The sequence below is a fragment of the Lissotriton helveticus genome, chromosome 3_1, assembly GCF_964261635.1.
Source record: "Lissotriton helveticus chromosome 3_1, aLisHel1.1, whole genome shotgun sequence".
Lineage (NCBI taxonomy): Eukaryota > Metazoa > Chordata > Amphibia > Caudata > Salamandridae > Lissotriton > Lissotriton helveticus.
The window spans coordinates 1,875,425,051-1,875,452,346 of record NC_136061.1 but is presented as its reverse complement, the minus strand read 5'-3'; the positions used below and the strand labels follow the sequence as shown (position 1 = coordinate 1,875,452,346).

General features: G+C 47.5%; 1 protein-coding gene across 10 annotated transcripts in view; it reads right to left on the bottom strand.

Annotated features, from left to right (window-relative positions):
* Positions 1 to 27,296, bottom strand: part of PPP6R3 (protein phosphatase 6 regulatory subunit 3) — a 1,896,334-nt gene that overhangs the window by 1,335,547 nt on the left and 533,491 nt on the right. For all 10 annotated transcript variants that reach the window (XM_078682862.1, XM_078682861.1, XM_078682859.1 and 7 more), the window contains one exon: positions 1,033 to 1,145. In XM_078682862.1, the coding sequence (XP_078538988.1) occupies positions 1,033 to 1,145 (113 nt within the window). The remainder of the gene's footprint in view (positions 1 to 1,032; positions 1,146 to 27,296) is intronic.

Genomic DNA, 27,296 nt, shown 5'->3' with positions numbered 1-27,296 from the left:
AAAATAAGAACACACTTTTATGAACTGCAACACAATCTGAACTAAAAATGAATTTCCAAAAATCAAAAACATTAATGACCGGCTCCTGAGAACTCAAGTCATATTTTCACTTCAATTAAAGGATATCTTAGGGTTCTACATGACACCCTATAAGGGCACCGATGACATTAGACTAATCAGTCCTCACTGGGATAGGTTCTCGCTCTACAAAACACATTAAGGGCGATTTCTACGTTAATTTTCTAAACACGTGCTGATTCCTGAAATAAAGGAACACTCCCTTTTTGAGTAATTGAAATGCAAAACAATGTCCTTCACCCCGTTTTCAGTAGTCTTTGATGACATGGATGATCTGTGTTGAAGTCCCAAGCTAAGATAAAAATAGATGAAGATGCCAAAACAAATTGAATAACCTAACTGTCCAAGTAGCGTGCACAAATTTGCTAGGGCAGTTCTCCAGGTCCTATGCCACAGGAAGTAAAAATCCTAACCGAGAAGGTGTTACAAGGATTTTCTAAAGCAAAGATTTTTAAAAAAGGCCTGAAAAATGATTAGTAAGTATAATTCACAGTACACACCAAAAGGAAAGATATCCGATGTCATGCGTTCCAAGTTAAAGCAGACTGGTAGCAAAACCTTGAAAAAAGAACCTGCGGATGTAACTGTTGAATGAGTTATCTACCTCTGGCAATATTAGAGGTGGCATTTATCTGTCATCTTGACACATTTCGGGGTCCTCAGTGGAAATGTTGGTCAGGGAACAGGGTTGCATAACACTACCATCAATATTCAAAGATGATGCCACTTGTGGTTAGGGCTAAGTGGTGTTGGTGAGACAACCATAAATAGGATTGTCACTCCAGGAAAAAAATTTGTGTCAGAAAAAAAGTAGCGTTAATATAAGACAACATCAAACATGGAAAGTAAATTGTTTCTTCATAAAAAAAAAGAGGACCTGAAAACAAGACATGTATGAGCATATGCACAGTAACACAAAAAGAATATTAAGAATTGATTGTATCAGGAACATACTTTTCTAGCGTTGCAAGAAGGGGATCTGGCTCGGTACTGCTCTGCACCTGTAGCATCTGGTCTCGACTGAGGCGAATAATCTCACAGAGTGACTGTGATGCATTTGAATGTCTCTATGGAAGATAAACAAGATGCAAAAAGTATCCTTAAAAGCAAACAAATTCAGAACAGATATCCCACTTCAAAAACATGAGTAATAGTTAATGAATTAATGAGTAATAGTAAATGAAAATATTACTCATCTGAGTAGTATTAAAAACGTTAACTTCATAGTAAATCAGATACCCCTAGAGCTTGGTGGAAAAATCGAATCGCAGACTGAGGTTTAGTTAATCTTTTCAAATGTCAAGCATCACCAATTCAGTGCATTGCTCTTACCTTCCCCAAGCCTTCCCAAGTTTGACATCCCTCATAGGAAAAAGAAATAGATTCATAATCTCGTGCAACTGGACATGACCAACCTTGCATGTTCTTTTGAGCTTGTGATGGTTACTGGTAAACCTCCATATCGCAACCCAGACAAACCATCCGCCAACCTCTTCCACCCTCAAAAACCCTGCAAATATGAAAAGGAACTAGGTACCATTCTTAGAAAGATAAAACTATAAAAGGAAAATGTTTACCAGTATGCATCTGTTCTAGGCATGTAGAGCTGCAGATTCACACACTGTGCATAGATCACCATCTGTGTTGTGCCCGGATGTTTGCACTTTGTTGTCTTGGAAGTCGTCTTTGGAAATCACAAGATGGGCGACTCCATCTGTGGACAATAGTGCGCATGGGCATCTACTCCAACTTCAGATTTTTTTTCGCCAAGAAGAGAAATGATGGAGTTTTGTACGAAACAGAAAAAGATGCCTATGTGATGTATCTAAATAAGATAATACTGGTACAGATAAAGGTAGAGGTGGTGGGCGTGTGCGAATCTGCAGCTCTACATGGCAAGAACAGATGCATACTGGTAAGTAGCATTTTCCGTTCGAGGCATATGAGCTGCAGATCACACACTGTGCATAGATTGCATAGCAGTACTCTCCCCCTTAGCGGCGACCACCAGTATCTGTTGCAATAGTTTGAAACAGTGTTTGGAGTACAGCGTGGCCCACACTAGCTTGTTGTTTTGCTTGCACATCTACACAATGGTGTTTTGTGAATGTGTGCAGTGTAGAACATGTAGCTGCTTTGCAGATATCATCTAAGGGAATGTTCCCTAAAAATGCCATGGAAGCCCCTATTTTGCTGGTAGTGTGCTTTAGGGGGAATAGATCGTGTATATTTTGCTTTATGATAGCAAATGTGTATACATTTGACAATCCACCTTGCAATTCCAGACTTTGAAACGGGATTGCCTTTATGTAGTGGTGAGAAGGATACAAAAAGTTGTTTTGCGAAAAGGTTTTGTTCTGTCAATATAGTAAAGTGCCCTTTTTACGTCCAGTGTATAAAGAGCTTTTTCTGCTACTGTCTGTGGTTGCAAGAAGAACACTGGCAACTCAACAGATTGGTTGAGATGGAAGGGAGAAATGACTAAGAGGAAATTTGGGATTTGTCCTATGAAACACTTTATTATGATGGAGTTGTAAAAATGGTTCTTGAATAGTTAGTGCCTGTAACTCACTGACTCTTGAGAGATGTGATGGCCAGAAGGAAAGCGACCTTCCATGTGAGAAATTGTAGGTCACATTTATGTAAAGGTTCGAATGGAGGACCCATTATTCTAGTGAGGACGATGTTTAAATTGGGAGGAATTATTCTTTTGAGGTCTTCCATAAATGCTTTAATGGCAGGTACCTTGAACAATGACAAATGTCTAATTTGCTAGTAAGATGCTATGGCAGCAAGATGTAATCTAATTGATGTGTATGCTAAATTACATCTTTGAAGATGCAGAAGGTAACATATGATGTGTTGAATGGACGCATCTGAGGATTGATTGTGTTATTGGTACAGTATATAACGAATCTTTTCCACTTGGCTGCATAGAAGGCTCTAGTGGTGGGGTGCCTAGCCTCTCTGATAATGGTCATACAATCGGGTGGAAGATTGAGGTAAACAAATTCTAGGACTTCAGGAGCCAGATCGCTAGGTTGAGCTGTGCTGGATATGGATGTCTGATCTCTCCATAGTTCTGCTTTAAGAGTTGTGGAGAGAGATGTAGTTTTTGGTGCGTGACTACTGATAGTTCCAGTAATGTTGTGTACCATGGTTGCCTGGCCCATGTTGGAGCAACTAGGATCAGTGTTAGTGACTGTTGCAGCTTGCGCACCAATAATGGAACGAGAGGGAGAGGCGGAAAAGAGTACTCAAATCTGCTTGACCAGTTCATCCATATCGCATTGCCTTTGGACAATGGGTGTGGATATCTGGCGGCGAAGCTTGGGCATTTTGTATTTGAATGTGTGGCAAAGAGATCTATCTCTGGATGCCACCACATTTGGAAAAACGGTTAAAGAACTTATGGATGAAGTTCCCACTCCTGAATCTCTTGGCCTTGACAACTTGACAGATCTACCATCTGATTCTGTATTCCTGGAAGATGTTGGCCTAAAAGGAATATGTTTTGAGGAATAGCCCACCTCCATATGCTGTTTACTAGTTGAGAGCTGCAGAGGGTGCGTCCCACCCCTTGTTTTTTTAAGTAATACATTGCAGTTATATTGTTCGTCCGGACTAAGACAGCTTTGCCTGATATGGGTTTCTGGAATGATTTTAATGCCAGAAAGATTGCCAGTAACTCCAAATGATTGATGTGGAGTAGCTTTTGCTGAGGTGCCCATGTGCCTTGTGTGGTGTGATGTAGTACATGAGCTCCCCAGCCGGTGAGTAATGAGTCTGCTGTTAGCAAGATGTGTGGAACCGGCTCTAGGAATGGTCGCCCTTTGGAAAGATTTTGGGTGTTCCACCACTGCAGAGAGTGATGTGTGCGGCCGTCCACCATCACCAGATCTGTTAGCTGACCTTGAGCTTGGTTCAACTGATGTGCTAAGCATTCCTGTAAGGGACGCATCTGGAGTCTTGCATGAGGTACTATGAATATGCTAGAGGCCATCATCCCTATTAGTTGCATAAACACCTGAGCTGGAAGTGAGTTGCGGTTGGAATGTTATAAGGGCTGGCATGCTTGCAATCCTGGCTGGATTGGGATATGCAAGGCCTTTTGAGGTGTTTATTGTGGCACTGTAGTGAATTGGGTTCTGACACAATTTGGAACTCCTGCTACTCACTAAGCTACACCAAGCCACTACTTACCACAGCCCTCCACAGGACTCAGAAAACATCACACATAAAATACCAACCTGAGAAAGGAATAATACAAATGTCCACACGCATACAACTAAAAGTACTGAAAACCTGGAGCCATAGTCTCGGGGGATATGTACAACAATGCAAACAACTTGCCACTGCAAGGCAAGAAACAACGCCTCCCGGCGACAACAACGCGCACTCAGCACGAAAACAATGCAATTATGCGACAGCGTCTTCCAACAAATCGACGCCTCCCAGCGACACAACGCGCACTTGGCACGACAACAACGCAATTCTGCGAGGGAGCAACACCTATAATTTAGACATGCCTGTTGAGAGCAGATTTCCCTTACATGGACAAGGGGCCCGACCTTCCCTTACAGAATGTATGAGATAAAGATTGCATTTGTAGTTATTCCCTGATTAGAAGTAGCAACCCTTCCTGTCATCAGTTGCATATAAGAAGGGAATTTCACCATCCTTCTGTACGACAGCACCTAGCTAAGAAGAGTCCACCCACCCCCTTTCAAAGGAAAACAATACTAATGCACATTGGGGTCGCTTTATTACATGATAATAGGATGACAAGAAAAGAAATAACTAAAAATTATTACGATCACCAAAACATTCATACACATAAAAGCTGAAAAGTAAGCATATGGTTAGATACAATAGGCCAACTTGGAACACCTCACCATAATCTTAGGCATTCTCGTAGTTGAATAAGGATTTGTTCCTCTTTCCCTCTGGTCCGGTCAGGACTCGCTGTTCCACAGTCTTAGGTACACGTCTGCACCACGCTGCTTCACCAGACCGCCATGACTTCTTAGCAAGATCTCAGCAGCAAGCAAATGTCAGACCAGTAAATCTCTCCTTTCACTAATATAGAACGCAGTTTCTCATCGAAGCTTCTAGCAAACTCCTCCTATGGTTCCCACGGAATTCCTGTGCCACCTGGTACCAAGGCCACTCCTCAGGGTAGCTAAGCCTTTGTTATGACCTCGGCAAAAAGTGAGCACATTCCTTCGATAAGAGCCGGTCCTCTCTGGTTCATAACTAGCAAATAACACATTGAAACTAAAACATGGTCTTTCACCCACAAGCGGCTCAGAACGATCGTGTCATAAAAGAATATGGAGTCTCTCGTGCATAGGCCTCTAGGCCCGAAAAAGAGCAAAGACCATAGAAAGGCTGCATAAGATCATGCCAAAGAAAATAGGTAAGCTCTGCCAATAGGTGAGGTAAAGTCGGAAATAAAGTAAGCATCACACATATGCCAATAATAGCAAAATATACTGAGATGGTGGTGGGCAATGGTCAAAACCACGCCAGCGAGTACACATATCTCTATCACTACAGGCACCTAGATATTGTTGGATGTGGGACGGTTTGGGGTGAGACTTTGTGAGGTTTATTGTGAACCGTGGAGTAGTTGAATTGTGGTGCGCGTGTGATTTACACACTGGGTATGTGACTTGGCTTTTATGAGCCAGTTGTCCAAGTACGGGAAGACGTGAATTTGTTGTCTTAAGTGGGCTGCTACCACTGCCAGAAATGTTGTGAAGACTCTGGGTGCTGTGGTGACTCCGAATGGAAGAACCCTGAACTGATAATGCGGACCGTCCACTACAAACTGAAGATATTTCCTGTGAGCAGGGTGAATGAGAATGTAGAAGTAGGCGTCCTTGAGATCTAAGGTGGCAAGGAAATCGCCTTGTTTGAGTAGAGAAAGGACTTGTTGAAGAGTGACCATATGAAAATGATCTGACTATGTAGAGGTTTAATGGTCTGAGGTCCAAAATGGGTCTCAGGGTTCGGCCCTTCTTTGGGATGAGAAAATATAGGGATTAAACCCCTGTGTTTTGATGATGCAGGGGAATTGGTTCTATTGAATATTTTTGTAGGAGGGAAAGCACCTCTTGTTTTAGAAATGTTAAATGCTCTATTGACATTGGACTGCGTTTGGGTGGTATGTTTAGGGGAGTTGCAGTGAGTTCCAGGCTATAACCGGATTGTATGATTTGTCTCACCCACCTGTCCGTGCTAATGGTGTTCCAGACAGGTAGAAACTAACCGTATTCCCTCAACTGGAGTATAATGGTCCGGGGGAAGTGGTGGGAAGTCATTGTATGGAGGTGGAGGCAGTGAAACAACTGATAGTTTTGCCTCTACCTTTGTTGTCATTGCCTCTGTAGCAACCTCTGTAATAACCTCTGATAGAGGAGGTCTGGGTGGGACTTTTATAGGAGGTAGAGAAATTGTCAGTTTTAAAACCTCGAGAGGCGCCCCTATAAGAGGAGCGCCGAAAAGAACTTCTTGGATTGAATTGCAAAGCTCCCATTGATTTAGCAGAATCTGTATCTCTTTTCCTCTTTTCTAAAGATGAATCTACACAAGGCCCAAATAAATGTTCTTGATCAAAGGGTTGGTTCAATATAGTAGTTTGAACTTCAGGTTGGAACCCCGAAATACGTAGCCATGCACGTCTGCGTAAAAGAATACTGGTATTGATAGCTCGGGAGGCTGTGTCTGCAGCATCCAGAGCACAACGAATAGATGTATTAGTTATAAGTTTCCCTTCCTTGATGAGATCATTGGACTTTGTTTTATATTGTTCTGTAAGGTGTTGTAGTCGGGTCTCTAGTTCCTCAAAGTGTGCCCTGTCATACCTAGCCAACAAAGCCTGTGTGTTGGCAGTTCTCCATATGTTGGCTGTCTGGGACGCTGTTCTTTTACCAGATCCGTCCAACAGTTTTGATTCCTTATCAGGAGGTAGAGCATCGCCTGAGGTCTGAGAGTTAGCCCTTTTCCTAGTGTTGGAAACTACCAAGGAATCTAAGGGGCGCTGCCCTTTAATATAGACCGGGCCAGCTGGGGCAGACTTGTATTTCTTTTCCACTCTTGGGTTAATGACTCCAGCCCTTACAGGATCTTTAAAAATGTCATTAAGGTGTTTGATTACCCCTTTTAACTTTGGGAGAATGGAAGTGGACCTTTGAAATGGTGCCAAAGTGTCCATGAGGAAATCTTCTATAGGGTGTGTGGGCAAATTCACACTGTGGTATTCTGCAGCTCTGTGTATGAGCTGAGTGAATCCTATAGTGTCCGCTGGAGGAGATGGTCTAGATGGGTAGATATGTGTGCCATAATTGTTCCATGGGTCATTTGGGATATAGGTTCCCCTAAAGGTTCATCATCCCCTCCACCCCCAAGGTAGTCGTCATCCTGAGGTGGAGGAGATTGTGAGGGTACTGGAGAAGGGATAGGAGAGATGTGGTGTGGAGGAGGAGGTGGAGAAGGAATTCTTAAAGGAGAAGTAGCAATGTCTTTTCTTTAAAGGAGTGGAGCTGGTGCAAGTTTGTCCATTTTCCTTTTGTTAGAAGGACTAACTATAAAGTGACTTTTCTTTGGATCTATTTCAAGAATTTTTTGGGTTGCATCAGGTCGAAAAATGTCCTCCTGTGGAGTGTCTTGCTTCGGGGCTGATTTTTTCGGGTCAGATTGTTTGTGTGGCACAAGTTTTGGAGTTGTTTTATGATCCTTAAGTTTGGAATCAGGAATTTTCTTGGGTTCCGAAGGTTTAGTTGGGGTCTTTAGAACGGGTAGTTTGTTTGGTTCCGATGATTTTTTTAGATCCGAAGGTTCAGTGCCAGTGGATTTTGGTGCCGAATGAACAAATTTGGAAACAGGCTTCATTGTGGACTAAGACAGTGGTTTCTCTTTGGCTTGTCTTTTTTCCGTGCTGGGGATGGGGTTTCAGCACCAACGGTTGCTGGCTCGATCCAGAGTCGCCTTAAGGCTTACGTGTTGACTTCTTTGCCGGGCCTGAAGGCGGGCGTGGGAAGTTTTGTCTCTAAGTGCACCTAGGCCCGAGGGTGAAGGTGTTACTGAAGCCTTTTTATGACTGGGTAGGGGGGTCAGTACGTATGACCCGCTGCCCTGGAGTGATCTCTTCGACTCCTGAGTCGTCGGCTTCGGAGGCGCTAAAGTTGCCCTCTTCGATCTGCTCCTGCTCCAGTACATTGATGCCTTCTTGGAAGATATCGTCTGGTATCGATGTCTATGATTGAGTCATAGTTCTTTGAGTTCAACGATCCCATATTGTTTTCTAGGAGCGGAAAGAGGCACAAGCTGGACAGTCTTTGGCATCGTGCTCGGGCGAAAGGCAGAGGTTACACACCTCGTGAAGATCAGCATGTGGAAACTTGGATCCACATTGAGGACACTTTTTGAAAGGAGTCCTTTCCATGAGCCAAAAGGTAAACGTCAACGACCGGAATCTAAGAAATTCAAGTTTGTAGAGATGCGGGTCAAATGGGAAACGCGATCGAAAACGATACCGAAGAATGGATGAAGGATTGCGCGTCGAAAGGTAGATCGGTAACGACACCGAACTGAAGCATGACAAACGAGCCCGATGGCGGAAAAAAACAATCTGAAGATGTAGTCGATACCCATGCGCACTTTTGTCCCGAGGAGGACTCACCTATCTCGTGACTTACAAAGACTTCTTCCAAGACAACAACAAAAGGCCAAACATCCGGGCCCAACACCAGATGGCGATCTATGCACAGTGTGTGATCTGCAGCTCATATGCCTCAAACAGTAAGTTACTACAGCAGACATCCTTTCTTTTTTTTTTTTTTTCTTTTTTTTTTTTTTTTTTAAAAACCTTTATTGTGCAGAGAGAAACGAAACAAATACGGGCCCACAACCGTCAGGCCGGCCACAATACTTTAAGGCACAAGAGCAAGCAATACAGTTCCTCAGTGGTAGCGGATGATATAACGACAAGCATTAAACGTTACACTGATAGAATCATGCCACCGAGGAGAAGGAGCATTTAAGGTTAAGTTTTAAGGTTTTTCTTTTGTCTTTTTGATCTAAATACAAAGTAATGAAAGAGAAGATAGAAGGAGAACTGAGTCCATACCATAGCAACACGGCAGGGGCATGCGGCCGCACTACAGGAAACAACAACGGATATTAAGACCTCAAGCAACATGGCGGCACCAAATAAAACAGCCAAAGTAGCAGCCATCAGTCGCACACCATTACAGCGCCACCCCCTCCCCATTAACCCCTATCGCGGACCCAGAACGGAAACAGGGTAAGAAAGCGCAGAGAAATAGAAAAATAAGGCCCATAGAAACTAAATGAAATAAAATAAATCCCACCCCCCACCCAACATCAATGCGGAGGCTACGGCCTACCCCCCCCCGGCAGCGTGTCTGTCGCCCATTAAAGAACCCGAAATACAGACGAAGAAAGAAAGAAAAGAAAAAGAAAAAAGGAAAGAAAAAGGAAAGAAAGACCCCTCACACTTGAAATATAGGGAGTAAAAAGGATAGATTAATCCAATACTCCCAGGAAAAAGGGAAGGTGGGGAGGAGCCCACACAATATCGGAGCTCCCGGAGTTCCCAGCCATATACAACCTCTACGCCGCGCACAACAGTAGATTCGGAGGACCGAGAACCAAATGAGTGTCAGGATCAGGCACACCTAATGCCCCGGATCAACACAAAACAACATAGCAAAAGGCGGAGCTGTCCGGGTCCGCGCCAGCCGAGCAAACAATACCAATGATGGAAACACCCACAGTCCGGCCAGAACTACCGAAGCCCACCAGGCAAGGCCATCGCAAATAAGAGGGCCAATCCCGTATGGTCCCGGTCACCCAATTACCAATAAACCGTCCACCCCAAATACCATAATACAGCATGAAACACAGGAGAGAATGGGGAAAGACATATACAAAACAACAACACAGAATGAAGAAACGCCCCATCTCGAGTCTCACTCGCTAAACAAGCACATGTCCATAGAGAAAATTCCCCTCCAGCCCCGGCTAATCGTAGAAACAGATCCCAGAACATGTCTCCCTCGGAGGTCCCGCCCCTATCTAAGAAGAAGAGACAAAATGGCCGCACACAACTGAAAGAAGATACCCAGAAGCAGGATGGACTGCGCAGGTCCCAACCAGCGCCAACAATCAAAAGGGAGCCGCCCCGGAGGAGGGCCTTATTAACCGAATCCCGGCCTCCACTGACAACAGCAGACCCCAGCAACACAACAAATATATCAAGGCAAATGCAAAAGTCATCAACACCAATGTGAAGCGATATCCCAAGTAAAGCCCCTGCGTATATCAAGAGAAAGCCCCAACCCGAGTCCCCTCCCGCCGGACAGAAACGAGATCCGAGACCCCCAACAATATTAAACGTCCCCGGACCCCCAGCCCGTGATTACATCCATCCCGTTAGAAAAGGACAAAAAAACAGACAAATCAGGTGCACCCCAAAATAAAGAGCACGGAGATTAATAGCAATTGCAGTCTGAAGTAGGGAAGCACATATAGGCAGCATAAACAGTATATCAATAAGCCTTATAGTCCGGGCACAGCCAGTCGATCAGGACAAATCAGAGAGGGAGACAACATCAGCCCTGGCCGGAGCGCTGAAACCCCTCAGAGGATGGCTGCCGCTGCGAGCGCACCGCAGGCAAAACAAAGGAGCAAGATGGCCGCCCACGGAATAGAAGAAGCAGAGGAAATGAGTGTTCCCAAACATCGAGCATCACTGTGTCCAAGGTGACGAGCGTTCGTTGTAGGCAAACAGTCCAACAATGTAGAGAAAGCCCCCGCAGCACTCGCTGAGGCAAAGTCTCAAGTTCCGAAGTGGAAGGAGACCTCGCAACTGTAGCCTCGTCAGAAAGGGAACCCTCGACACTGTATCCAAGGATAGGGCGCTCCACAGTAGTCTCACCGTGCAACCTTGTATCCACCGCAGGAGAAATGAGAGGCACCAGTGGGCCAGCCAGCCACAATCGCTCCCCGCAGGGCACCACACCGTCCATCCTCCGCTACAGTTCACAGGCGTGTCTTTGCCAAGTCGCCCCTAGATCCGCAAGGGCAGTCAGGATATCGCCATAAGTCAGATCATTCCCCGACATCGGCCGGGTAGAAGTGCGCAGTGACGCCACCGGGGCACCCTCAAGCTTGCAGTGAGGCAGGGCAGCACGGACCGGGGAGACAGAAGCGACCGCTGTGTCGGTGCGGTAGTCCGGCATCAATATCACCCTCGCAATGAGCCCACAGCGGAGAGGGGGGGGCGACTTCATAACCAGAAGGGATGTTAGGCAGGGTCACCAAAGTAAACACGGCTCGTAGTCCGAGGCCAGCGCGGTGTGAAAGCCCCCTCGGAGTCAGTCAATGGGGATGGCACACGGCGGAGGGGGCGCCCCAAGATGGAGGCAGCTCAGACCACCGGCCGCAGAACAAAGGAAATGTCGCCTGCACGGCTACAGCCTCGTAGGGACCCACTCCATCGCCGATGAAAGGTATTCCAGTCAGCCCACCTCCACCGCCGGCTACAGCAGTATAGACTCCAGCCCTGCCCCAACACGTCCCCCGGAACACGACCCGCAGCGTCCGGCGGCGACGATCTGGGCAGAGCCAGGGGGGCAGAGTCGGAAGTCGGCAAACTCCGCAAATCCTCAGCAGAAACAGCCGGCGGGGATGTCGGAAGAACGCTGGGAGCCGTGATTCGTTCGCGGCCCTAGTCGCACACGTTGTAGGCGCATATAAATGCCAGGATTTTCGAAAAACGGCAGACGGCTTGCGGAGCCGGGAGCTCACACGTCCGGTCAGTCCGCCATCTTGGCTCCTCCTCCAGACATCCTTTCTTAGGCACGACTACTACAGCGAGCAAACATGAACAATTAAGCATAACAAGATAAACATGAGATTTAACAAACGCAGAACCACCACAAACAAATGTCCTATGTCACACCTTATCTCCAAGTCCTACTGAAACAGCTAGCTGTCACAGAACAATGCCCAGGGAGGACATCAACATGAAACAGAAGTGGCACTCCGCCTTGAGAAATTATGTGCCGCAAATGGATAGTAATATCTATTTTTGTTGTCTGGGCACAAAAAATAAATATGTCTTTAACAAGCATAGAAAAGTCTAGGAAAGTGAAGATGAAAGCAAAAAAAAAAAAGTCAGCAAATACATGCACTGGGACTAGTTTTAAAACACTAACTCAAAGGTTTATGGTCCTAAATAACTTGTAATGTCTGCCTCATCTGTTATTCCAAAATCTGCCACCACTTATTAGTCTACTTAGCTCCCTTTCAAGCAGACTTACTGTGAATCCTTTTGCCACCCGCTGTTCCAATACCATTTCTTTATAGCTGATTAATACTCATTTGCCCAACCTATTTGCTATTTATTCAACTGTCACAATAAAATTTGCAAGACAAAATAATCGTTTCTCAGTCCTTCGGTCAACTCACCGGCAACATGCCTTCCTACCACCATTCACAGTTACCAGCGCTCCTCTATTAGACACTTGTAACATGTATGTTTCAAGACTTAAAGTATTCGAAACAAAAAAGGGGAGCCCTATAGGCTAAAATGAAAACAGAAATTATAACCAAATCAGATGTCTTTGAACTAATATGTGGTCATGAGTTTAGAAGGCTGTGGAAGCAGTTACAGGGTAGTAACTTAATAGAAATTTCAGTCACCCTTCAGTTACTACTGCGGTCAATGTTTCAAAGGGCATATAGGTTTTCCACAACAATTTATTTGTTATGGTAAATATTTTTAAAGAGCGCTCGATTACCCAAAGTTGTCCTTGTACTAGCTTTGGAAAGGACAAATAGAGGACAGGTCTAGTTCTTAAAAAGCCAGGTTTTCAGCTCTTTCCTGAAGGCAAGCAGTTTATGTAAGGATCTGATGTAGAGGGGCTGGAGATTCCATGCCTTGGCAGTGCAGGTGATGAAGCATCTGCCGCCCTCCATTAACTTGCTTGAATCTGGGAACAACCAATGTTTTGGTCCCCAAAGAAGGATAAGTTACTTACATGTAATCCCAGTTCTCTTCCAGAGGTATACTCAAAGTCATAAGCACTGAATAGTCCCATCCACATGCGGGGAACCCCAGAGCAATAACAAAAAATATATGCATATACATACACACATGTATATAAATATGCAGCCTATTCAATAAAATGAGGCTCAAATACGCCAGTATTGCATTGAATTTTTTCATTTGAAATACTTAGAACATATAAAAATAACATTGACCCAGAGAAAAAATATCCCTAACTTGTTTTTGAACATAGCCTTTATTTTCAAAGGAAAAAGGCAAGGTAATAGTAGGCAGATTACCCTAGGAAAGGCTGCATATAGAACACTCAGAAAAAACTGGTGCAGTGCCTTTAAGACCTCCAGGCTCCTATCATGCCCCACAGGTGACAGGGCAGGTCTCTTTGATGGAATATAACATTGTACTCACAACATGAGTAACAGACATATCCTTATAGACAGGGTATTCGTCTGGGGAGGAGGGAGGGTTGCTTATGACTTTGATGAGTATAACTAGGATTACAGGTAAGTAACATATCCTCCTCTTCCAGGGGATACTCCTCAATAGTCATAAGCACTGACTAGATTAGCAAGCCCATCTCTGGACCCTGCGGACGAATACCTGCATAACAAGATCATTCTGGAATCAAACAATTATCCAAACAAATTCCTCAAGGACTCTGGCCCAAACTGAGCATCCGCTTGATATCAGAATCTAGGCAGTAATGGCGGGCAAAGGTGTGAGCAGTACACCATGTAGCCGCTTTGCATATCTCCTGAATAGGTACATTTTTAAGCAGCACTGTAGAAGCCGCTTTACCTCTCGTAGAATGAGCCCTAGGCTTGCCAGAATGCTGCTTAGGAGCTAGCTGATAGGCCAATGTGATGCAAGACACTATCGATCAAACGATGGACCTTTTAGAAAAGGGAAAATGAGTAGCATTGGACCATAGTTAACAAAGAGATTGTTAGACTTCCTTATATCCTTAGTTCTGTCCAGATAGAATTTTAGCACCCTTTTCAAATGAAGAGAATGCACAGCTCTTTCAGGAGGAGTGGTAGGATTAGGAAAAAAGGTTCGTAGAGTGATAGACTAATTAATATGAAAATCTGAAATCACTTTAGGTAGGAAACTCGGAGGAGTTCTCATGACCACTCGATTCACATGGAACACAAGATAAGGCTTTGCGGAGCATAAGGCCTGTATCTCGCTTACCCTACGAGCTGAGGTAGTCGATACTAGAAAAGCGACCTTCCAAGAGAGGTGTGGTAGAGAAGCCTTGTGGATGGGTTCAAAAGGGGGGCCCATTAATTTATAAAGGACCACATTAAGCTCCCAGGAAGGGGAAGGTAACCGAATTGGAGGGTAGACCTTTTTTAGCCCTACCATGAAGTCTTTAACAACTGGCATTTGAAAAAACGAAACCTGAGTAGGAGACTTCCTATAAGCTGTAATTGCAGCCAGATGTACTCTGATCGAGGAAAATCTTAAGCCTGCTTTAGCTAGGTACAAAAGATAAGGCAAAATAACCGGTTATTGACACCTGAAATGACCATTAGCTGTACCCCATGAATAGAAACGCTTCCATTTGAAAGCATATGATTTCTCGTCGAAGGCCTTCTCGCTGCCTTTAAGATCTGAATCCAGTCTTGCAAGAGACCTAGGTGACCATATTGTAAGACCTCAGGAGCCATGCTGTCAATCTCAATGATGGGAGGTTGGGAAGGAAGACCTTCCATCCTGACCCGGTTAGCAGATCTGGAAGGCATGGAAACCTCCTCTGCTGTGTCTTGGAGAGGTCCAACAGTTCTGTGTACCACCACTAGCGAGGCCACTGTGGTACGATCAGGATCATTTCCGTCCTGGATTTGTAGAGCTTGTTGATCACCAGCGGTATAAGAGGGACTGGTAGAAAGGAGTAACGTCATTTCTTTGACCAGTCGATCAAAAGCGCATTCCCTCTGGAGCCTGGTTTGGGGTACCTGGATGCGAAGGTGATTGTTGCGTCTGCGAATAAGTCGATGGCTGGAGAATCCCATGTCAGAAAAATATCTTGTGCTATTTAGTCTTGGAGCACCCAGTCGTGCTCTTCGACAAAGATTCTGCTTAGGTCGTCTGCCCGTGTATTGAGGTGCCTGGAAGGTGGGCTGCAGTTATGGACATGTTCCTCGCCAGTAGCCACTTCCAAATTGCTTCAGCCTCCAGAGACAGTAGTTTGGATCTGGTCCCTCCTTACTTGTTCAGATAGTACATTGTTGTGGTGCTGTCCGTCTGAACCAACAGGGAGGGCAACTCCATTGAGGGGAAGAATGGTTTGAGAGCCAGATGCACAGCTCCGAGTTCCAACATGTTGATGTGGTAAGTTCTCTTTGTCCAACCACATCCCCAATACCGGGAGAGAACCCATGTGAGCACCCCAGCCCTGGAGAGACGCATCTGTGACAATACTCGATGGAAAGGAACTCCTTGCAGAAGATGGGATCGTTTTTTCCACCATCTTATTGAGATTTGAACTGAGAGAGGAAGTATTATGATGTCCTCCCAACCATTGGAAGCTTGGAACCACTGGTCCTCTAGCATTTGCTGTAAAGGCCTCATCTGTAACCTGGTGTTCGGGACAATGAATATGCAGGACGACATCGAACCCAGCAGAGATGATACCGGTCTGGCTGTAGGATGAGGTGTCTTTAGAAGATTGCGACCTTTGTGGAGTATTGTTAATAGTCTCTCCTCAGAAGGAAACTCTTGCGTTTGCAGCGTCTAGCGTAGCGCCCAAGTAGTAAATCTTTTGAGTAGAAGTTAGGATACTTTTTGAAGTTCACACAAAAGGCCCAGTGAATTTAAGATTTGGATGCAGTAATTCAGATGATTCTGCAGGAGACGGAGAGGCATTCTTGAGTAACCAGTTGTCCAGTCGTCTAGTATAAGGATAGGATAGACGAAGATTTTTTGCTTTCTCAAGAAGGCCACCACCACCGCCATACATTTTGAGAAGGTGTGAGAAGCAGATGAGTCCGAAAGGAAGGACTTTGGAAATGTTCTGCATATCCTGAATCCTAGGAACTTCATGTGTTTGAGAAATTGGGATGTGAAAATAAGCATCCTGAAGGTCTATGGAGCACATCCAATCCCCTTGATGGATGCGTGGGATGATTTGGTGTAAGGCCAGCATCCTGAATCTTTCTCTGAGAACGTATTTAAGAGTCTGAGAACTAGTATTGGCCTGAACTCCTTTTTTGGACCATTTTTTGGAACCAGGAAGTAATCTCTCGATGTTGCGGCCAGGGAACCCTTTCGATGGCCTGTTTTTGTAGCAGGATGGATACCCCTCTTGCAACAGATCTAGCCGACTGTGGCGGTTCAGAAGGAGGGAAACGTACAACTGAATGGGGTAAATGAGGTTTTATTCAGATAAACGTTTTCTTTTTCCTTTGAGTAAGTCTTTCCCGTGCAAGGGTCGCCGGATTCAGGGTCTCCGTAAGGCTCTGGGGTCTTCTGGGACTTGTTCCCCTCAGTCTAGTGTCGGCGGGGTCCTCGTCCTTGGTAGTCGCCCAACGCCACATGCAGGAAGGAAATAGAGAGCTCTTAGCGTTTTGTTCAGGCTGTCTGTACCCCAGGGGGACCAAGGACGTGAGGGCACCGGTGCGTTGGCGTGCTATTTAACAGTGAGCGTGATGGACAGGTGCAAGGGACTAAGGTGAGGAAAGGAGGCAAGGGGGGGGGGTAAGGGAAAAACCGGTAGGGAAAGAGACACGCTATTTACACTATCTACAAGGCGTTGCCACGCCTACCAAGCCAGCCCGCCACACGTTGACGCACCTGAGTGAGCCACACTCCTCTGTGAGCGTGGCTGGGCGATTCGTGTAAACTTTGGCCTCCTGGCACTGCTTCTCCTCGTCTTCACTCCTCTGCCGCCTCCACACTCCGTCCTTCCTCCTCGTATCTCACACACTCTCCACTCTTCTCCTCCCAGCTATCGGAACACCCCGATCCCTCTCCTTCCGGGTTTTTGTCCGCTCCTCTCAACCACGCGTCACAGGGGGGCGTGACTACTTGCTCCATGCAGGTTCCGCTGAGGCATACCAGCGCGTCACAGGGGGGCGTGTCTTCCCCGTCTTCCTCTTCCGTATTAAAGGAACAGTCCTCCTTTCTGCTGTCCTGCCGGTTCCACCATTCTTCAGACTCCAATTCCCAGGAGTTCTGAAGCAGAGAAGGGGTGGGATGGTTATCAGGGGTCCACCAGTCTGTGTCGTTAGCGATACCCTCCACCCTGCTACACCGACTGACTAGGATTATTCCAGGAAATACAAATGGTGGTGGAGACTTTAATCGGATTGAGTACCCATTTGGCCTGCGTTATTTTGATCCACTCTTCCAGATGGAAACATACTTCCTCCCACCATAGTGGGTAACAGAGTTGGAGGAAGCAAGAACTCTGTTTAGGTTGTTTTGCAGTAGGAGGGGTTTGTCTAGAGCCCCCTCTTCCTCTACCAGGTCGTCACTGATGGATATGCGACCTCACATGGTGTTGCTGCGAGGACCAATGAGGGGTTTGAACGCTCTGCTGGTATGGACGACAATTATAGGGTCAGTAACGTAGTTGAAAGTCTTTTTTCCAAACCAATCGCCTTCAATGTATCCAGCTCAGATTTCATACTTGACATCTCGTCTGCATGAGAGCCAAAGAGATGTACCATTGAAGGGGAGGTTGAGTATTCAATGCTGGACCTCCGGTTTCAGTCCTGTGAGTCTCAGCCATGATGATCTCCCAGCACAAATGCCATGTGACTAGCTATAGGAAGTCTGCTGCCGCGTGGATGACCTGATTCTCCACTAGACCTCCTTGGTGCAGAATCTCCTGAAAATCTTGCTTATCTATTGGCAATTTTTCTGAAAAGCGAGAGGGAGTACTACAGCGAGCGGTCATAATAACCTAGTAGAACAGATGCGCTTGCCACCTTCATAAAAGAGGCAGAGGTGTTACACATTCTCTTTCCAATGGAGTTTGTGGCTTTGCTGCCCGTGTCAGGGGAAACAGTAGATGAGGCCCCCATGTAACCTTTCCTTGCAGCCGATACTACAACGGAGTCTGGTGGTGGGTCAGACCTCAGAAAAAGAGGGTCCTGCTCAGGAGCCCTGTACTTTTTCAATATCCTCGATGGCTCCACTCCCACCGAAGCCGGTGTCAGGAAAGTGTGGGGAGCCTGTTCTAGGAAGCCAGGCACCAAGGGAAGAAGCGGTCTAGTGGAAGACCTGATATGCAGAGTCTTGGAAATTACAAATGTTGATGGAACAGCTGTAGGCAAATCAATGTTGAGCTTCGAAGCCCCTCTGCACAACAACTCATTAAATGTGAATCTCTACTGGCGACAGCGGAGTGGATGACAGAGTCGGAGAGTAGTCAGCCTTCGATGATGATTCCTAAGACCATGAAGGCGGCCTGTGTCTGCGTTCTCTGGTTGAACTGTGCCTAGATCTGGGATGACTAAGAAGAGATCTTGACCTGTGTCTCCTCCAGGCTGTGGACTTTTGAGGTGTAGAATGTTGCACTTGCCTATCAGGTGATTGAGAAGACGAGTACATTTGCTAATAGTATGAACCCGGGGTTATTTTCTGCATCGTCCATTTTCTTATACTCTTGGAGGTGTATGGTGCACTGGAACCGGATAGCCCTCTGGCATTACCTGGACGATTCACAGTTCCGGAGAGGATGACGCGCTCAACCCCAGCTCTTTATCAGTCAGATCATGGATCTCCCTGGACGTCGACGGATCCCTTGATGTCGACACTGGTGAGCGATCTGTTCTCAGCCTCTTGGACAGTGGAGACCTAGGAGTGGAAATTATTCGGCATTGAGGTCCACGTCGAGCCCTATCGGTGATCTTAGACGTCGGACATGACTTTTCCTGATGTCAGAGGTAACTTCCTTGAAGTCTACCTCCTAGACGTCAATGCTCGCCTTGCCGTAGGCGATGAAACAATTTAACAGCTATGAATGTGTGCCGGACTTGGCGATGTTCTATGTACCTTCGATGTCAGTGGTGTTCGGCGCCAGTGCTGTTCGACGGCGACCTCACCTGCCTGCGATGAGTCTTTGACGTCTAGCGTCTGCCTTCCACCATCATAGGTGAGCACGACTCGGACAGCCTGCGAGAGGGTGTCTAGGTTGGACGGCGAGAGGTCTTAGACGTACCTGTATTAATCCCCTTCAAGGGCGAAACAGTTCGAGGTCGTTTTCGGCACCGGGGATTTCGATGCTGAAGAGCACAAGGGAATTGGATGTCGACCTATCCCTTGACAGCGAATTTGACTGATGTCTTAGTTTTTCAACTTTCTTCTTGTGCTCTGGTCTTGTTTGAAAGGATGGCTCTTTAGAGAAGTGTCCTTCCTTAAAGAACAAGGGAGATAAGAGGGTCAAAGGGACATACGAATATTTAACGACCACTCCTGGTATGAGTCCCAAAGTCAATACATATTACACCAAGAGAACACAGGGGGTCTAAAGCGACACTATGTGTGGCACGCTATCCTGGACTCCAATACCTATAGCAACTACGGAGTTGGTGCCCTAATCACCCTGGGTAGCCTGAAACGTAGAGTACAAAAAATAATGGATCTGGGTGCATGAACTAGCGTACTTACAGTGCCAATTTACTCAATCCCGGAAGCTCGTAAATGGATCACCATCAAAATGAACTCCGTAATCAGTCCTATCATCTGGCTCACCAATATCACGTGGATGGTACCTTGATCATCGAGACCAGTTACCCACGGAGTTGTTCGTGGAGCAAAGATGAGTCCATAGGCACTTATGGACGGTTATACAACGGCTGATCATTGATGGTTGTAGTGAAAATGAATACGCAGTGCAAACAAAAAAGTGGTGAGTGTAAAATAGAGTGGGATGTCCTAAAAATATCTTTATTAGGCAAAGGACACGCCCCCTAGTTAAAAACAGAACAGTGCAGGCGACAGTGGAAATAAATATCTGTCGTTAAACAAGGCCAACATGTTTCTGCCAAACGGGGCAAAAAAGTCCCCCGGCTTTCATCAGGACCTCTGCTCTTAATATAATGCTACTGCTTTTAAACGTGGTGTGAATCAAATGTCAAACACAATTAACAGAGGTTGGAGTAAATACAACCTGTTAAAAGCTGATCCCTCTGGTCGATGGATGCATAAGCACATCTAGAAAAGGATGCAAAAAACCAAAATCAAAATCTATATGATAGAAAAACTGTATGTAAAGCAAACATGCACCATTCCCACTCCAAATTTCGTGCAAAATAATGCTAAATTAAAATATTGTTCTCACCCAGCTTGACCGGGGACTGGACCTCGCCTCACCTCACCTGGACCGTGCTCAGGTTTCACGAGGCCCCGCTCTGATGCACAACAGACAAAAACCCAGGGTCAACATTGATAATTAAAATTCTTGAATTGATCAAAGTTACTCGTGGTTGTGGAGCGTAATCTCTTGACCACAATATGGGTCCTTCCGCAATGGCATATCTCTCACGTATAAGCAAAATGGTTGGATATATATGAAAATGCAGATAGTGATCTGTCTTCCAAAGGCTATGTCCTTACTGTCGATGACCTACTTACATCATGGCCAGATCAACCCATTAATCTCAATAATGACCGCTAGGTAATACATTATGCTCAGTTAGTATAGAGCTAGTCTTAATTCAAGTGTTGATATTTTGAAAAAGACATCCTGCATGTTTATAAACTGCGCAAAACCAAAGCTATGGTCTCATCGGCTGCATCCCCCTGGGGTGTCTAGTAACTAAACTGATCCCTGGAATGTTAGCCAATGCAGCCGGTGAGACCATAGCTTTGGTTTTGCGCAGTTTATAAACATGCAGGATGGCTTTTTCCAAATATCAAGTCGAGCTCTATACCAACTGAGCATAATGTATTACCTAGCGGTCATTATTGAGACTAATTTAGCATTATTTTGCACGAAATTTGGAGTGGGAATGGTGCATGTTTGCATTTACATACAGTTTTTCTATCATATAGACTTTGATTTTGGATTTTTGCATCCTTTTCTAGATGTGTTTATGCATCCACCGACCAGGGGGATCAGCTTTTAACCGGTTGTATTTACTCCAACCTCGGTTAATTGTGTTTGACATTTGATTCACACCACGTTTAAAAGCAGTAGCATTATATTAAGAGCAGAGGCCCTGATGTAAGCCGGGGGACTTTTTTGCCCCGTTTGGCAGCAACATGTTGGCCTTGTTTAACGACAGATATTTGTTTTCACTGTCGCCTGCACTGTTCTGTTTTTAACTAGGGGGCGTGTCCTTTGCCTAATAAAGATATTTTTAGGACATCCCACTCTATTTTACACTCACCACTTTTTTGTTTGCACTGCGTATTCATTTTCACTACAACCATCAATGATCAGCCGTTGTATAACCGTCCATAAGTGCCTATGGACTCATCTTTGCTCCACGAACAACTCCGTGGGTAACTGGTCTCGATGATCAAGGGACCATCCACGTGATATTGGTGAGCCAGATGATAGGACTGATCACGAAGTTCATTTTGATGGTGATCCATTTACGAGCTTCCGGGATTGTGTAAATTGGCACTGTATGTACGCTAGTTCATGCACCCAGACCATTGTTTGTTGTACTCTACGTTTCAATCAATCAATCATAGCATTTATATAGCGCACTACTCACCCGGAGGGTCTCAAGGCGCTGGGGGGAGGGGGTCCGCTACTGCTCGAACAGCCAGGTCTTGAGCTGCTTCCTGAAGGCGAGGTGGTCTTGGGTCAGGCGGAGGTGGGTCGGAAGGGAGTTCCAAGTCTTGGCGGCCAGGTAGGAGAAGGACCTTCCTCCTGTGGTGGCTCTTCGGATGCGGGGGACGGCGGCGAGGGCGTGGCTGGTCGATCGGAGCTGGCGTGTGGGAGCGTAGAAGTTAATCGGCTGTTGAGGTATCCTGGGCCTTGGTTGTGTAGGGCTTTGTGTGCGTGGGTGAGGAGACGGAAGGTGATTCTCTTGTTGACCGGGAGCCAGTGCAGGTCTCTCAGGTGTCCGGAGATGTGGCTGCGGCGGGGGATGTCCAGGATGAGTCATGCTGAGGTGTTCTGGATCCGCTGGAGTCTCTTCTGGAGTTTGGCGGTGGTTCCGGCGTAGAGGGAGTTGCCGTAGTCCAGACGGCTGGTGACGAGGGCCTGGGTGACCGTCTTTCTGGTCTCGGTGGGGATCCATCGGAAGATCTTACGTAGCATGCGCAGGATGTTGAAGCACGACGAGGAGACGGCGTTGACTTGTCTGGTCATGGAGAGGGATGAGTCCAGGATGAAGCCCAGGTTGCGTGCGTGGTCTGTGGGTTTGGGTGCGCTGCCCAGGGCGGGGGGCCACCAAGAGTCGTCCCAGGCGGAGGGTGCAGATCCCAGGATGAGGACTTCCGTCTTGTCCGAGTTCAGTTTCAGGCGACTGTTCATCATCCACTTGGCAACGTCTGTCATCCCTTCGTGTAGGTTGGCTCTGGCGGTGGCGGGGTCTTTGGTGAGGGGAGAGGATCAGCTGGGTGTCGTCGGCGTAGGAGATGATGTTGAGGTTGCGCTGGCGTGCGATGGCTGCGAGGGGGCTCATGTAGACGTTGAAGAGTGTTGGGCTGAGCGAGGAGCCCTGAGGGACGCCGCAGATGACTTCCGTGGCTTCTGATCTGAACGGGGGGAGGCGGACTCTGTGTCCTTCCGGCGAGGAAGGAGATGATCCACTCCAGTGCCTTCTCCTGGATTCCGACATTGCTGAGGCGCTGTACTAGGGTACGGTGGCAGACAGTGTCGAAGGCCGCGGAGAGGTCCAGGAGGATGAGGGCCGCTGTTTCTCCGTTGTCGAGCAGGGCTCGGATGTCATCGGTGGCTGCGATGTTATGTTATGTTATTAAAAATTTATAAAGCGCACATACGCCCGAAGGCTTCTTGGCGCTGGAAAGAAACAAAAAAGGAAAAAAAAAAACAACATAACAAGGGGTGAGTCTGCAGGAATCTTTATTTCAGGTAAGCCTGTGTGAAGAGGTGAGTCTTAAATGCTTTCCTAAAGGCCAGGAGGTCCTTACTCTGTCTAAGGGCTAGTGGCAGAGAATTCCATAGGGTGGCTGCTAAGAAATGGAAGCTGCTGCCACCTTGTCGTTTTTTCTTAAAGCGAGGTACTTCAAGTAGATCTTTGTGGGCTGATCTCAGATTACGTGAGGGAACATATCTTCCAATCAGCTGCCTGATGAATAGAGGTCCCTTGCCTTGCAAAGCCTTAAAGATAATACACCCGGCTTTAAATTCGGCTCTTTGAGCCACGGGTAACCAGTGCAGGGTCTCTAGGCCTGATTTGATCGATTCCCATTTGGGTACATTGCAGATCAGCCTGGCGGCCTGATTCTGCAAGTACTGCAATCTTCTAAGTTGTCCTACAGGTAGGCCAAGGTATAGGCTATTTGAGAAATCGATATGGGAGAGGACTAGGGCCATGACCACCTGAATTAAGGCGGAAGGAGTGAGGAAATGGGCGATTTTCCTAATTTTCCTCAATTGGAAAAATCCAGAGGAAACCACGGTTCCAATTTGGGATTTTAGCGAGAGGTCCTCATTGATGGTTATCCCCAGACTTTTTACAGTCAGGGCGGTCTCTGTGCTGTGGTTGGCCCGGAAGCCAGACTGCGAGAGGTCGAGGGAGCCGTTCGTCTCGAGGAAGGCGGCCAGTTGCTTGTTGACGGTCTTCTCGATGACTTTTGCTGGAAACGGAAGCAGCGAGATGGCGCGGTAGTTCTTGAGGTCGGTGGGGTCGGCTGATGGCTTCTTAAGTAGGGCGCTGAGTTCGGCGTGCTTCCAGCTCTCCGGGAAGGTAGCGGTGTTGAAGGAGGTGTTGATGATGTCCCGCAGGTGGGGTGCGATGACAGCGTCGGCCTTGTTGAAGACGTGGTGAGGGCAGGGGTCTGTCGGGGATCCGGAGTGGATGGAGTTCATTGTGTTGACGGTGTCTTCGGTGCTGATCGGGATCCAGGCGCGGAGGGTGGTTGTGGGGGGGGGGGGGGACGGGGGGGGTTCGATCGCGGCGTGCGTCGGTTGAGTGGTGAAGCTGTTGTATATGTCCGCGATCTTGTTGTGGAAGTAGGAGGCGAGGGAGTTGCAGAGGTCTTGCGAAGGGGTGATGTCGTTTCCAGCGTTGGGGTTGGAGAGCTCTTTCACGATGTTGAAGAGTTTTTGCTGTTGTGTGCGTTGTTGTCTAGTCGTTCCTTGAATGCGGTTTTTTTGGTGGCGTGGATCAGTTGGTGGTGTTTTCGGGTGGCGAGCTTGAGGGCAGTCATGTTGTCCGGTGTTGGGTCTCTGCGCCAGGTTTTCTCGAGTGCTCTGCAGTTCTTCTTGGAGCTCTTGAGTTAGTCGTTAAACCATGGTGCTTTCTTGCTGCCGGGTCTGCTCGGTGGGGTCTTCAGAGGGGCGAGGTCGTCTGCGCAGTCGCTGATCCATTTCGTGAGGTTGGTGGCCGCTTGGCTGGGGTTCGTTGTGCTGGTGGGAGGATTCTTGCTCAGGGAGGTAGCGAGCTGGTCTGCGGTGATCTTGTTCCAGCTTCTGCGGGGAACCTGTTGCTGGTGATGGTGGAGCGTGGTCCTACTGAAGCTGAAGTGGACGCAGCTGTGGTCCGTCCAGTGGAGTCCCGTGGCGTGGCTGAAGGCGATGTCCTTGCTGGAGGAGAAGATCGGGTCGAGTGTGTGTCCGGCGTAGTGGGTGGGAGTGGTCACCAGTTGCTTGAGTCCGAGGTTGGAGAGGTTGTCCAGCAGGATGGTGGTGTTGCGGTCGTCGTTGTTCTCCAGGTGGAAGTTGAGGTCCCCGAGGAGGATGTAGTCGGCGGAGGGGAGGGCGTGCGGGCTGATGAAGTCGGCGATGTCTTCGCTGAATTGTGTGCGTGGTCCCGGGGGTCTGTAGATGAGAGTGCCTCTGAGGGTTGTCTTGGGGTTGGCGTGGATCTGGAAGTGCAGGTGTTCGGTGGGTGCGAGGGTATCGTCCGTGTCGGTCGTGATGCGGATGGTGTTTCTGTGGATGATGGCGATGCCTCCTCCGGTCTGGTTGACGCGGTCCCTCCGGATGATCTTGTAGCCGTCCGGGATGGCGATGTCGGGCGCTGAGGAGGCGTTCATCCAGGTTTCCGTGAGGAAGGCGACGTCTGGGGCTGTGGTGTCGAGCAGGTTCCAGAGCTCGACGGCGTGTCTGTGGACGGAGCGGGTGTTGAGCAGGATGCACTTCAGGTGGGTGCTGCTGGAGTTCGGCTTGGTGGGTGCTGGTGTAGCGTGGGTCCGGTTACAGGTGAACTTGCAGGAGTGGCAGCTGAAGGGTCCGTGGGTGCGTTTCGGTGTGGCTCGGTAGCAGCCCGGGGTTCGGCCGGTGTTGAGTGCGTTGAGTTCGGTGGCGTCGTAGGTCCGTCGGGTCGGCGTCCGTCGGTGGGGGCCAGGGGTCCTGGCACTGGGCGCGGTCCAGGCGCAGACGGGCTTACCTTTGGCGCGCCTTCGGCACACAATCGGCGCGCCCACTGCGCGTATGCACGGTCGCCATTTATGGCGAAGTGGGAGGGAGGGCGGAGCAGCTGGGGGGTGTGAGCGGGGAGGGCACAGAAGGTAAGGGGGCGTGGCCGCACGCAGGCGGCGGGAAGCGGGTGGGGGGCACAGAGAGCGGCGCTAACAATGCAGGCACAAAAAGGAAAAATAAAGGGCACAGAACAGAAAGGCAAAACTATACAGGCAGCACAAAATAAAGAAAACACGCAAATTATGACGGCGGGGGGCGGGGTCGACGGGGCGGGCTCAGCGAGGCTGAGGACAGTAGCGAGGGGACGCACACGCTACAGCTGGTGGCCGTGCGGCGCGGGGGTGTCCTGAGGTCAGGTCACACTCACCTGCGCTACACGGTCGCCATTTATGGCCAAGTGGGAGGGAGGGCGGAGCAGCTGGGAGGTGGGAGCGGGGAGGGCACAGAAGGTAAGGGGGCGTGGCCGCACGCAGGCGGCGGGGAGCGGGAAGCGGGTGGGGGGCACAGAGAGCGGCGCTAACAATGCAGGCACAAAAAGGAAAAATAAAGGGCACAGAACAGAAAGGCAAAACTATACAGGCAGCACAAAATAAAGAAAACACACGCAAATTATGACGGCGGGGTCGACGGGGCGGGCTCAGCGAGAATGAGGACAGTAGCGAGGGGACGCACACGCTACAGCTGGTGGACGTGTGGCGCGGGGGTGTCCTGAGGTCAGGTTACCCAGGGTGATTAGGGCACCGACTCCGTAGTTGCTATAGGTATTGGAGTCAAGGATAGCGTGCCACACTGTCGCTTTAGACCCCCTGTGTTCTCTTGGTGTATTAAGTGTCCTTCCTTGCCACTTGAGGAGTTTCCGCTCTCCTGCATAGGATAAATCTTAATCTTCTCCATTTCACAAAGGATTTTTCTTGAAAATTGTTGGCTGTAGTAGCACATATGAGGTCTGTGTGTAGATGGTAGACAATACAGACCGAGTGCGGATCAGACTGCCATTTTCTTTGCACAGGATGGGCACTTATGAAACAAGGCCAGCATTCTGAAAGGAAAAATAGCTGCAAAGTCTGAAAAAATTATGAGAATAGTACAATAAGTACTAAAAAAACATCTAGTGATGACAAAAAAAAAAAATCTACTTTAAAAAACCAATTAGTGACAAAAAACCACAAACTGAAGAGCTCAAGGCTCTAGAATTCTCAAAGAAGGAGCCGGAAGAAAAAAATGACCTATCACCTGTGGGGCATGATGGGAGCCTGGAGGTCTTAAAGTCAGGGCCTCCGTTTTTTCTGGGTGTTCTATATGGATTAGTTACTTACCTGTAATCCTAGTTCTCATCCAGGGGTATACTCATCAGTAGTCAACCTATGAATAATCCCTGCCCATGTGCGGGATCCCGGAGTGTGTGTATATATATATATATATATATATATATATATATATATATATATATATATATATATATATATATATATATATATATATTCCTCTACTCCAAACACCAGTCGGTAGCACACGTGAGCGGGTGCACAGCGAACGGGGGTGTGCCCGTTAATAATGTCCAAGCTCCAAAACATCCAAGGGTTTTAACCCATTAAGAAA